At 39.6% G+C, this 11476-nt stretch overlaps 1 protein-coding gene across 5 annotated transcripts in view; it reads right to left on the bottom strand.

Annotated features, from left to right (window-relative positions):
- Positions 1–2770: 2770 nt before the first annotated feature.
- LOC110831938 (acyl-CoA Delta-9 desaturase) overlaps positions 2771–11476 on the bottom strand; it is a 36187-nt gene continuing 27481 nt past the window's right edge. For all 5 annotated transcript variants that reach the window (XM_022068501.2, XM_022068466.2, XM_022068475.2 and 2 more), the window contains 4 exons: positions 9563–9693; positions 7814–8019; positions 6142–6324; positions 2771–3555 (listed from right to left, as the gene is read on the bottom strand). In XM_022068501.2, the coding sequence (XP_021924193.1) occupies positions 3210–3555; positions 6142–6324; positions 7814–8019; positions 9563–9693 (866 nt within the window). In that variant the 3' untranslated portion in view covers positions 2771–3209. The remainder of the gene's footprint in view (positions 3556–6141; positions 6325–7813; positions 8020–9562; positions 9694–11476) is intronic.

Below are 11476 nucleotides of genomic sequence, written 5' to 3'. Positions count from 1 at the left end.
CTCATATGTTACATAAAAGAATTTTCTTTTTTGCATAGTCCTTTCCACGAATTTACATATGAACTCTGGATCAGAGACGTTTAAGTGTGAACCTATAGCATCGTATCCGTTTATATGCAAATTATTTGCCGCCCAATGAGTCATTTATGAAAAGACTTCTATTTTGTGACATTTGTAGGTAATTGTTGCAGTTTTATCATATTTTTATATCCATGTAATAACGCATTGTTATTACAAGGCTACGAGTCTGTCGTATTCAGTTACTGGCCTGTTTCTCTACACATGTCGAAATTCAAACTGTCTGTTTTTGGTTCTTTTATATTTCCCGATATCGTAGGAAATACTATTATATTATCCTTCAGGTGTTTTTGTATAGCTATAATACTGTTACACATTTATTTATAAATTAATTTTTATGCCCTTTAAATTACGTTAATTTTCTTGTCAATCTCTTTTCAAATATCTTAATTTGATCACCAATCTGCACTACTCGTAAGACGTTTGGTTATTTCTGTAATTAAGACAATCAATAACAATATTTCAGGTTCTCGCCTTTGTTTCTCCGTGTATACTGGTAGGAGTTTACGGAAGTTTCATAGGTGCATGCCAATTTAATCATCAGGGAGATTAGACAGTAATGTGGTAACAAGCACCTCTGAAACGCAGATAAACGTCTCCAGACCACACGGAGCAACAATCTGGCAGACAGCCATTTTCATATTCCCAACGATAATAATCTGAAATCCCAGTCTTCATCTCGTAACTTATAGGACTGAATAATGCGTGGAACTTGTGTGAATATGCGTGATACATGATCTGAAGTTTTCACGGCGAATGAGTATAATAAAGTCTTCTCGTGCTACCAGCCGTGTAACGTGGCTTAATGAAGAAAACACCAACGTTTCGAGAACCGTCTTCGTCCTCGTTCTCAGCATACTGTAATTCTACAGAAGAATTTATTACATGCGTGATAAGTTTGACGTTTTACGTTTCATGTCATTGATGGCGAAACTACAATTCCTCATTCGGCTGACAATTTCGTAATGCAAGTTCGTAACTACGTTTAGATTGGGCACTTCCATGCATATCCGTCTAGCGTGCCTACACGAACTTTGTTTACATCGAAATAAAATATATCTGTGGCTAAATAATATTGTCACGCTAGCAAATAATTGTTTAAACTCGATTTCAAATCATGGACAGCCAGTTAAATTGACGAAAGTATATAGGCTTATTGTCTCCTTAGGCCTCCGAGAGTAGATCAATTTTCAGTGTGTGAAAGTAGGACACAGACATACTCTAAGAACAAATCTTGTTATGTCTGAAGACGTCAGTACAAGGGGTTCACCAAGGTCATTCGTTTTTTAATGTAACGTCAGTCTGCTGTAGACCTACTTGGAATGTGCTGTAGTTAAATCGAACAGACACCGGGTAGATGACAATGTATTAACGGGGAGGGGAGATAAGCAGTGATTTTGTCGACATACACTGGATATAAGGTTGCTCTTCTCGAAATAGATATTTTAGGCAAATATTGCATGATAAGTCCCGCGCCGTAACCGCGTGGTCTGAGGCATCATGCTTCAGACCGGCGATGCGGAATGCGCGCTTGTTCGAGTCTCAGGGAAAGAAAGTTCTCATGAAATTCTCAACCGGTGTATGGGACCGGTGCTAACCCAGCATCGTGAGGAAATTTGGGAGCTACAATGAGTAGCGTAATCCGGTCAGGAAAACTAGCAATGGCTGGGGGTTCGTCGTGCTGACCACACGTCACCCTATGTCTGGTTGGATGATCGTTCACCTCTGCTTAAGCATGTGAACGTGAGGCCAGCAGTCAAGCTAGTCGGCTTTGGCTCTCTGGAGCTGTTACGCCACGGATTACTGATTGCATGATAGGAATATGCAACGTGTATTTTATATGGGATTCAAACTCATTAAGACTGTAAATCTAATTGAAGTAAATTAATCTTATACACTGTTATATACATGTAAAATCTCTTACATAAATATCCCATAAACGTCTGAAAGGAAACAAAAGTTTTCAGGTAATGAAAGCTCTTAAACAAATATACATTCAAAATGATTTGAGTCAGTAAGAAGCATGCACGGTCATACCTGTACAATTAAAATGCGTTTAAACAAAAGATAAAAAGGCAATCTGAGGATGCCAGGACACATTTTAATTGGGCAGGTAACACATAGCCATTAATAAAATGTGTATTCCGTTGTTATATTTCATATACACTAATATATTCAAATTCTACTTAGTTTATATGTCAACAGGTGCCCGTCTCTCTGGGTTATGTTTATAAATAATACGGACCGGGGAGCCATAGAAGAAGAAGAAGATAGGAATTCTTTGTTGTTTGATCTGTTGATGTTGACATTAGCAGAAAGACATAGCCGAAGTCCATCGCCAATCATTATTTCTTCTCCCTGTAATTTGGAACGTCAAGGTTCCAAACCTAATTAATTTCACCCTAACTTGTCATGTCGAACATTAGCTGAACCGGCAAGTCTCCTGTTAAGTTTGCCTTGTGATGCCATAGTAATCAAGTATTTTTACCATCTTGTATGGAGCCTGTCGAATTTTTTACTTGCGTCTGAATTGTTAAAATGATTTTACGTTAGACATAGCTGGAAGGATAATTTAAATGTATAAGGTACAAACAGGTTGTGGTATGTGAACCGTAGTGAGGTGGGTTTCAATATAACTGGTTATGGGCTTTTATTGTGGCAATGATCATAGTTGGAGCACACAGAACAGACATACTTTTAGGAAGTTTATTTGTCAACTGCTGCTGAATAATCTCGTTTATACATTATTTTAAAGATGTGAAAAGGGTGTTTCAGAATGTTTAAGAGTATCAAGTGTTTTTTAAAGAAATTGCTCTATGAAATAACACTCATCATTGAACGAATTAAACAACAATAATCCCATTTTACAAAAAAAAATTCTTAAGGTATTCAACCTTGTATACAGACGCAAACACTAAACAAACAAGGACATCCATATCATATAATAAAACTCAAAATATGTAAGTAACTAAAGATTTTGAATTATAGACTGAGAAGGCGTCCAAAGAAAGGTGGACTGATCAGTGAATCTAAACTAACAATTTTGTTTACCGCATATTTTGCAGAATAATATGGTAATATATTAATCCATTAGAGGCGACTAAAATATGCGGAAGAGTAGAGGCATACATTCATTTAAATCTGTCTTCAGAATTGAGTTTGAAATCTTCGACTTCATTGCTAGCGTTCAGCAGTTGTTCTGCTTCCTCGGACACTTCTTCCACATGACCCCATTTTGGATGGGTGCCGTCTCCTGCCTGCTGCACAACTTTCTGTATCAAATTTTCAGAAGGCTGTTTTCGGTCATAAGCCCATCCAATGTAAGCGAAGAAGTCGATAAAACCTGTAGTTACGTTCAGGCCATAGTCACCCAGCTCAGAAGTCTTGTAGTCCCAGGGAAACGTGTGGTGGTAATTGTGCCAGCCTTCACCTAGTGCTATTGCAGATACGACACGATTATCCGCCGGCTGTATTTTCCTGAAACATGTCACTTTGCGTTATTGCAACAATAGCCTTCAAATCCGTTTGCAAAGTCTTTAGGAAATAAATGAAACCACTACAGCATATCTCTAATAATTCAAACTACTTTTTTATCCTTGATGAACATGCATGCACCTCAGTGCATGCTTTTATGCTACCTGTGTACGGTGTGTTTAGGATGAGACATTTGTGCATGAATTTCTGGATTATTTTATCACTGCATGCATTTATTTGAGTGTGTGTAATGAATGCATATTGTCACAAACAATGAATATAACGTTACGTTAGTTAGCTGTCCCCACCTCTCTGCAGCCACGTGCTGAATTATATGTGCATTAATGGGGCGAGAAATTCTGCCTTGCCAGCATCAGGCTCCAGTACTCTGTCATAAATACGAGAAATATGGCAGAAGTGGAACAATGGCGCGCTTTCTGGAGTCATAAGGACTTTTTTTAACAGTATACAAGCGAATTCAAGGGGGAATGGAGTGTCTGACCAAACCCCTCTGGTTTGAAAATTTCGGGGTAACCACCTATCCCAGATTTCGAGAAAACAAAAGTGTTGTTTGACGTCTTTAATTTCCAGTTTCCGTCGGTGAACGACTTGTCGGAATCGACAGTTTTTGAGATGGTCAATGAGGCGATGCTTATAAGCGAGGATGCCGTTCAAGTGAACAGAAATTTACCAGTCCCTCGGAGGTCCTACAGGCCATCAGGAGACTAAAGGATTCCGGGTCAAAATGGTATTCCGAACAGTGTTCTGAGAAATCCACCAAACTCCGCGTTAACCTTTCTTACGTAAGTTTGTAACGTAATCCTCTCCAGACAGTATTTTCATCCCGCATGAAAATACGCTCTATTTATATTCATATTTAAGCCGAAAATGGACCACATGTTTATTCCTTTCTTTAGAATCACTATTTAAATTGACGCTGTTGTCAACCTCGTGTTCAATTGGAACCTGGAAAAATAAACCAGTGCTCTATGCTGCGTGAAGAGGAATTCGTGTTCCGACCCAGACTTAGCACGACGCTGCAGCTGGCGTGCCTTTTTGAAAACGTCAACAGAAACCTTGTTGAAAGAGGCAAACCGGAGTGGTTTGCTTGAATGTGGCTAAAACCTCCACTGTGCTGTTCTGTCTGTATGTAAACGACATTCCTGTATTATCCACTACGTTGAGCTACTGGCGAATGCTGACAACACGGATCTCGTGGCCGCGTTATCTGGAGACCGATCTCGGAAATTTTCAACTTTGAGCATGGAATTGGAGGATTGCTGTCAAAGCGTTAAGCGGTGTGCTCTACTGTGAAATGAACAGAAGTTCGATTGCTGCGTACTTGTAAGAGACCAATGAGTTATCAAGAGCGGGGTAACAACAATGTATTTGTGTATTCGGGCACTAAGGAGAAAACTGTTGGCCAGGCTACCAAATTCATTACTATGATTTGTAACTCGACACGGCATCATAAAACTCGCAGGCTGGAAATGAAATTTAACAATGAAAATAATCTAAAAGAATAGAAGTGTTGCGAATATTGTTTGTAGTAAATAAGGCGACGACCCTTCACGAATATCGTAACGTAACAAGTGATAGTGGACTGTTTTGTCACCGAGATCTCTGGTACAGTTTCAACAAGAGAAAATTTAACTTAAGTTAAGTTACAGATACTTGGTAATAATTTGGAATTCTTAACTTTCCTGAATGCAGCACATTTCCCGCACAAATTTAATTTAACGACAGCTTGCGAACGAGATAGTTTTGAAACTTCTCTGGAGCGATGTGAGTTTGGAACATAGTCACACAACCTGAAATCTGAACTTTTCTCTTACAATTGGCTTCTACGACTCCTCTCGAACGATGTTCCTCGAGCGATACGAGTTTTGAATTCAAGTTCGGAGCTGTACGTTCGAAAGTCTTTAGTACAATTTGTACTAATTCTGGAGAATTAAAATATTTGCTAATAATTTTGTACGAACCTGGATGTGAATGCGCCAGAAAAATTGTGTATATAAAATTAAAAATGTACATGGCGAGTGTATTTATATTTAGGAAAACAAAGAGTGCGTATCAGGAGGATAGCGACATCTCAGATAATGAATTATATGCTAGCCCTGGACCAAAAATTTCCGATATCAGGCAGACACAGTCTTCTTTATTGGAATCTCGACGATTCAATTATTAAACAATATTATAATAATCATATTATAATATTATTATATGACATCATAAATTTATCATAAACATTATTATATAAAACCGCCTTAGTATTGGTCATTTGGTCAGCACTCCGGTGTCGTATTCCGAATCGTCTGTCCAAATCAACGTGTGGCGAAGAGCTAAACTAACGAAGTTTTAATGTTTATCGTCAGTTCCTCCAGGTAAATGCCGGGTAAATACCTTAAATTGAGCTACGACCTATTCCTTTCCCATTCTTTCCGTTTAATCCTTTATTGATAATCCTGTCATTCCACGGTATAATCACATCTGACAGAGACGTCAGATAAGCCATAAATAAACATAATTTAACCTACAGTCTAATGCAGTTGACCAGCGGTATGTTCTGAAAATGTTCAGTGAATTTACCTGTTGTATGGATGTAAACCATATATGTGAGCAAAGCTGTTTACAGCCCAGATACAATTAAGTAAAACCACCCAACGAAGAATGTTGGCTAGAGTCGCATTCCACCACGTTTCGCCCCACAGGAGACATGGCACGGAAACAGGAATCAGGAAACTGAATATCAGTAGCAGTGGTTTGAAGTATCTGCAAGCGAAAGAGACAAGGCATGAAGGTAAATTGCACACCAAGAGCTTCAGTGTGAAATTCATGTAAACGTTTCTGTCTTTCCTTAAAAATCCCTTCTGGCAAAATGCACAGATTATAGTGGATTCTTATTATTTCCTTCCTCGGTGTCTAAGAAAATGTTTAAAAAACCAGAACCTTAAGGAAACGCTTTCAGAAGGCTGGCTCTGAAAGTGACTGGAAAAAAATTGAGTATATGCTATGCCTCGTCGCCAGAATGCAGGGTTGAAATACAACAAAAAAATTGCATGAGAATAAATTAAGAGTAGAATAAATTCCGGAGATGGCTTCTATCATACAGGTAAGGACTGTTTATCTTTGTGTATGTCATCTCGGGAAAGAAGGACTAAAATATATAAAACTATATTTTACCTCTAGACAGGCTTATGAAATTTAAGGTTCTCTGAACGATTAAAATGTTTATTGTGGCCTTCTACGTTATGGCCCCTGGAGCTCTTAGGTGGTTAAGAAATTTTCAGGGGAACAAATTGCTTTTATCTACAGAGTAACATAATTTTAGTTGTTGCATAGTACTGCAGGTGACATTTGGTTTCCTCGTTGGGGGAAAAACATAGATTAAGAGTGTTAACAATTTCCTTCTTGGAAGTGAACCTGCAGATTGAAACCATCGTTTAGGAGGAACATAATACCTCAGCGTTCAGGTCTTATATGGAAGCAAAGCGTTCCTCCATTACGAGCCTGACTTAGCAGTAACAGGAGGAGGGAAGATGAAAAAGTGCTAGCGAGAACAAGACACCTAATGCGCAATCGATTTCTCTCCCTCCCCTTTCTTCAGCTGACTGGTCAACAACTTGTGTATTTGTAACAGTTAACTCGCAGACATCTTGCGACAAGTATATATGCCACGAGACATTACTACCCATAAGGAAAACATCGACATAATCAAATGCAGAATGAGGGTTTCTGTGAACAGGAGAGTATTTTTGAAACTAGAGGGAGAAAGTAACAAGAGAATGTAGGTAATAATGAGGAGATTTATGATTTTTACACTTAACAAATTATTATCTGGGTGGTCATACGGAGAAACAGAACGATGTTCTTGCTTCTACTTTCTGAAGTACAGTAAACCCTCAATTAACATGGACGTCACTTAATTTGGACCCTTTATGAATCGGACTTCCTTATTTTTATTTGTGCAATTTACTTACTGAGAACACAGGCTTCTTCCTAAATTTTACTTTCAGTATGTACATTTTAATCAGTTGCTAATTATATTTTCGTCAATGTTTGTCCTAATACTATCACACTTAGTATATGTTGCTGAATTACGATGGGTTTCCTTATATTTTTCTACACTATAACTTGTAAATATTTACAAGTAGTGGGGTTTTCTAATTAGGGCCTTTCACAGACTGAGACTACTCCTTCCTCCTGCTAACCCCAATTCTAACGTTTTGTACTTTACTTAGAACTCATTAAATGTCCGGACCTTTCTTCAAATTGAACCACGGGGTCAGCCAGCACGTCACTCATGTCAATCTGACGTCCCCGTCGCAGGACTTCGGGGTGTTTCTTCTGCATAAGCCAGCCCACGTGAGAGAAGAACAACCCCCGCTTCGCGTTGTGCGGGTCCGCGTCTGTCTCAGTGAACTTGTGGTGAATACGATGATCTCTCACCCAATCGAAGATAGAGTTCTGTAACAATGCACTTACAAAATGAAGTAATAAAGTTGAAAGTTCACATTACACTTAAGTTAATGTTATTCTTAACAAGTGAATGAATATGAGAAATATTTCATAGTAAGTTAGTTTCAATTAAAACATAAATAACTAAAGAGTATTAGTCAATACGCCCGTAAAACGAAAATTTCCGCCTTCCGTAGACTCAGACCGGTGTCCAGCCCGATGGACGAAAAAGCCAGTCCGTGTAAGCTCTGGAATTTTCATGAGCGCCCTTCTGGCTGGACTTAAAATTGTATTTATTTATTTACTTATAGCCTACTTAACGACGTTTTTCAGTAGCTCTGAGTATTTAGCGTCAAATGAAAGGACGGTAGTGAATAAAAAATTGGAAGGGAAGTGAAAGGAAGCGGTCGTGGACTAATATAAGTAGCTCCCGTCATTTTACTGTAGAAACTGAGGAAAAGCACGAAGACCCTCAGTCAGGAGAGTCGGTCTTTGGGCCGAGATTTGAAATCGGGACATCCCGAATACGATTCAGGATTGTTAATCACTCGATCACGATGTTCAGTAGAAAAGTCAAGAAACACTGAGAGGGGTGGGGTAGAACATTCATAAAATATGTCGAACAGTTGCCAAACGTATAAAATATCAGCTGCTTGGCTGCATACAGTGCAGGTGGATGTTTCGTTTCGCGGTGGAGCGAGTCAAGTCGTGAATAAATGAGCGTTTATGTGAGAACCAGAGAATAGAGAAAGGCGACTGTGGTATTGGACAAGAGACTAAATGTGATTTAGAGGCCAACAGAGTGAAAAACTTAAAATGTAAGTAATGTAAAACAATTACTTCAATTGATATTTCAGTTGTTTCAAATACAGTAATGGAGGAAAAATGAATTCCTATAAGTGTTTAAGGAATTCGTCAGCTAAAGAGAGCCACCACGTGTAATAACGGATATATGTTATAACACCAGTGGTGATTCTAAAACTAATCGTTTGTTAATTTATAACTGATGTCCGTCTGTAACAGGATGAATAAATTGAAATTATTGTGATGAATTCTTTGTTGCAGTTTTCAATAACACGTATTTTTAGGTACTGCGTTAGATCTTTCCATCGACACTCACTTATAAAGTAATAACAATGCGGTTATTGGCTTCGTCTTATCTATTTCATGCATGTAACAACTTGAGAGCCGATGATCGAATAATAATTACACTATTTGCCGTGAAGATTTACTAAAATTGTTGACACATTTAAGTTTTGACTAAAGGTGGACAATAATAACAGACACTTCTCTTGAATGCCTAAACACATTTTTGTGTGTATCTTCAACTTATAAACTTCTTTCTGAGCTACAAATGTTTCGAACTTACGTTGAAAGGGAACATTATATAAAGGCCTTTTGAATTTGCAAGGCACAGAAATGGAAATTCATGACCTCAAATTTGTGTTAATGTCTTTGACATCGATGGAAGAGGATTGTGGTCACCTCGCAGGACAGGAGCATATACACGAAAGCACCCTACTTATTTCCACTACGTTTAGATATACTTTACCATGCCGCATGTGAGGTACAAAGTGGCTAGAATGATTCTGAGTGGTAACTTTGCTTTGTAGGATTTGTGTGTCCAATATCGATGTGCTCCTGCTGTAACTCCTAAGCCACCAACAAAACCATATATTAGATCTGCAACAGAGTAAAAAGATTTCAGAATCCAGCAACAACAATAATAATGATAATAATAATTTTATTGGAGTTCTTAGAGGACAACCCGTCGCTGCTGGCTATCAATAAGCTTATTCCGGCATCTCTGCGTGACGCTGAAGCATTACTCAGCCACATGGAAAAGACCATGCTTCCAGGGTCGCTGCGGCTACTGCGCGTGCGCACAATCCCAAATCACTGTAGCCGCTATCTCGTGATTCTAGCCGTGGCTACAGTTTCACGTGGTCTGCAAGCAGTCGAGGTATGAAGGACAAAATCCCGAAGTTTTTGGCTGTTTGTGGACCAACCAAACAATTAATTCCATTCAGTTCTTTATTGAATTTCAGTTAGCTACATCAACAGTCAAATACCAATAACAGTTATGATCCAACAACTTAAAATTTGACACGGCTTGTAACCCGAGAGTCTTTCAACTTCAGTCGCCCCGAAAGCTTCACTTTATACAGCGGTTACAATGTTTACATTGGCGAAGACAGCTTAAGGCTAATTCAAACTTACAGGACTGTGCGCAAACAATGCGCCTACCGTGTCTTATAGTTGAAAATCGCGATGGTGAGACTTCATTTTGACCTAAACAGTAAGACAGTGTTTTATTCACAGTTACATGACTGTGCTCGGACAGTGCTTTTACCGCGGGGCCACAGATCACTTCGAAATTTATTTTTGAAGGCCACGGTCCGACGGAGTAGGAGCACAGGTCTGCTATATTACGTCAACCAACCAACGAAAAAGCAAACTAACTGCGGAGTCCTGCGCAAGCGCAAGACATCGACCACCATTCCTGCGTAAGAAACGCATTGCTGGAAATGGTAAACAGAGCCTTATAACTAAAACGGGAATTTGCTTACGATAACGGGTTCTGTCATGGCGGGGGCCTCGACCATTCAAAGTAGGGTCTGTTGCTGCTAATGGCAGGTGTAGCCGGACATTTTTGAAGGAAGATAGTTTAAAAACTTAAATTTCTAGAAGAATAATTAGCTGGCAGCTCAGCCTGGTGAGTATTTCCGTTGAAGGTGTTTTGGTTCCCACCACACCCACGCTACAAACTGTTGGCGTCTCTAACGGTCAATTCGTGGTCAAGAGCAGTAACATTTCAGTGTCGCTGTGTATTACTAAAAGGTTTTAATAAAGTTTTAGAAGTAGCTTTTCCAAAACTGTGTCACGTTGAGAGGACCTCATGATTCTGCTGACCGATAGCTAACTGATAAGAACATCAGTGGAGGTTAGGCTGTAGGTGTTATCCCGTCCGGCTACCTGTCCAAAAGAATTTGGTTGGTTGGTTCTCGGGGGTTTGACCCAGAGAGGGTGGGGCCGCTTCGGCTGAAGGCCTCTGTGGCTTGGAGGCGAAAATTACTTCAGCTGAAGGCCTCCGTGATTGGGGGTGGAGGGCCGTGTCCATGTAGAATTAAACCTCAATCAGGGTAGCCGAGTAGTCAGACCAGTGGTTGCGCCGACTTGGCCGTCTTTCCAGTGACAGCCTCGGCTGGTCTGTTGAATATAAGTCCCCTTCGGTTGCCCTTGGGTGACTTCTGTCAGCCCTCGTTCGGCACAAGTGTCTCCCGAGTTGCCTTACAACTGAGAAAAAGCACGGAAAACCCCACCGCATGGTTAATATATGGTTGTGTCAGCCGATTCGGCATGCGGACTTTCAGGAGGATTGTTTCTAGGCTGCAGTTTTGTTTGTTAGGAATTTTGCCAAAATGCAATTGCGACTCACTCTTTGCATCCTTCCATGCTGACGACT

The sequence above is a fragment of the Zootermopsis nevadensis genome, unplaced genomic scaffold (genome assembly GCF_977971745.1).
Source record: "Zootermopsis nevadensis isolate Lab colony 2312 unplaced genomic scaffold, Znev_1.0 Znev_ptg000001l, whole genome shotgun sequence".
NCBI classification, from domain to species: Eukaryota; Metazoa; Arthropoda; class Insecta; order Blattodea; family Termopsidae; genus Zootermopsis; species Zootermopsis nevadensis.
Note: the sequence above shows the minus strand (reverse complement) of the source record. Positions and strands in the feature narration are given on the sequence as shown.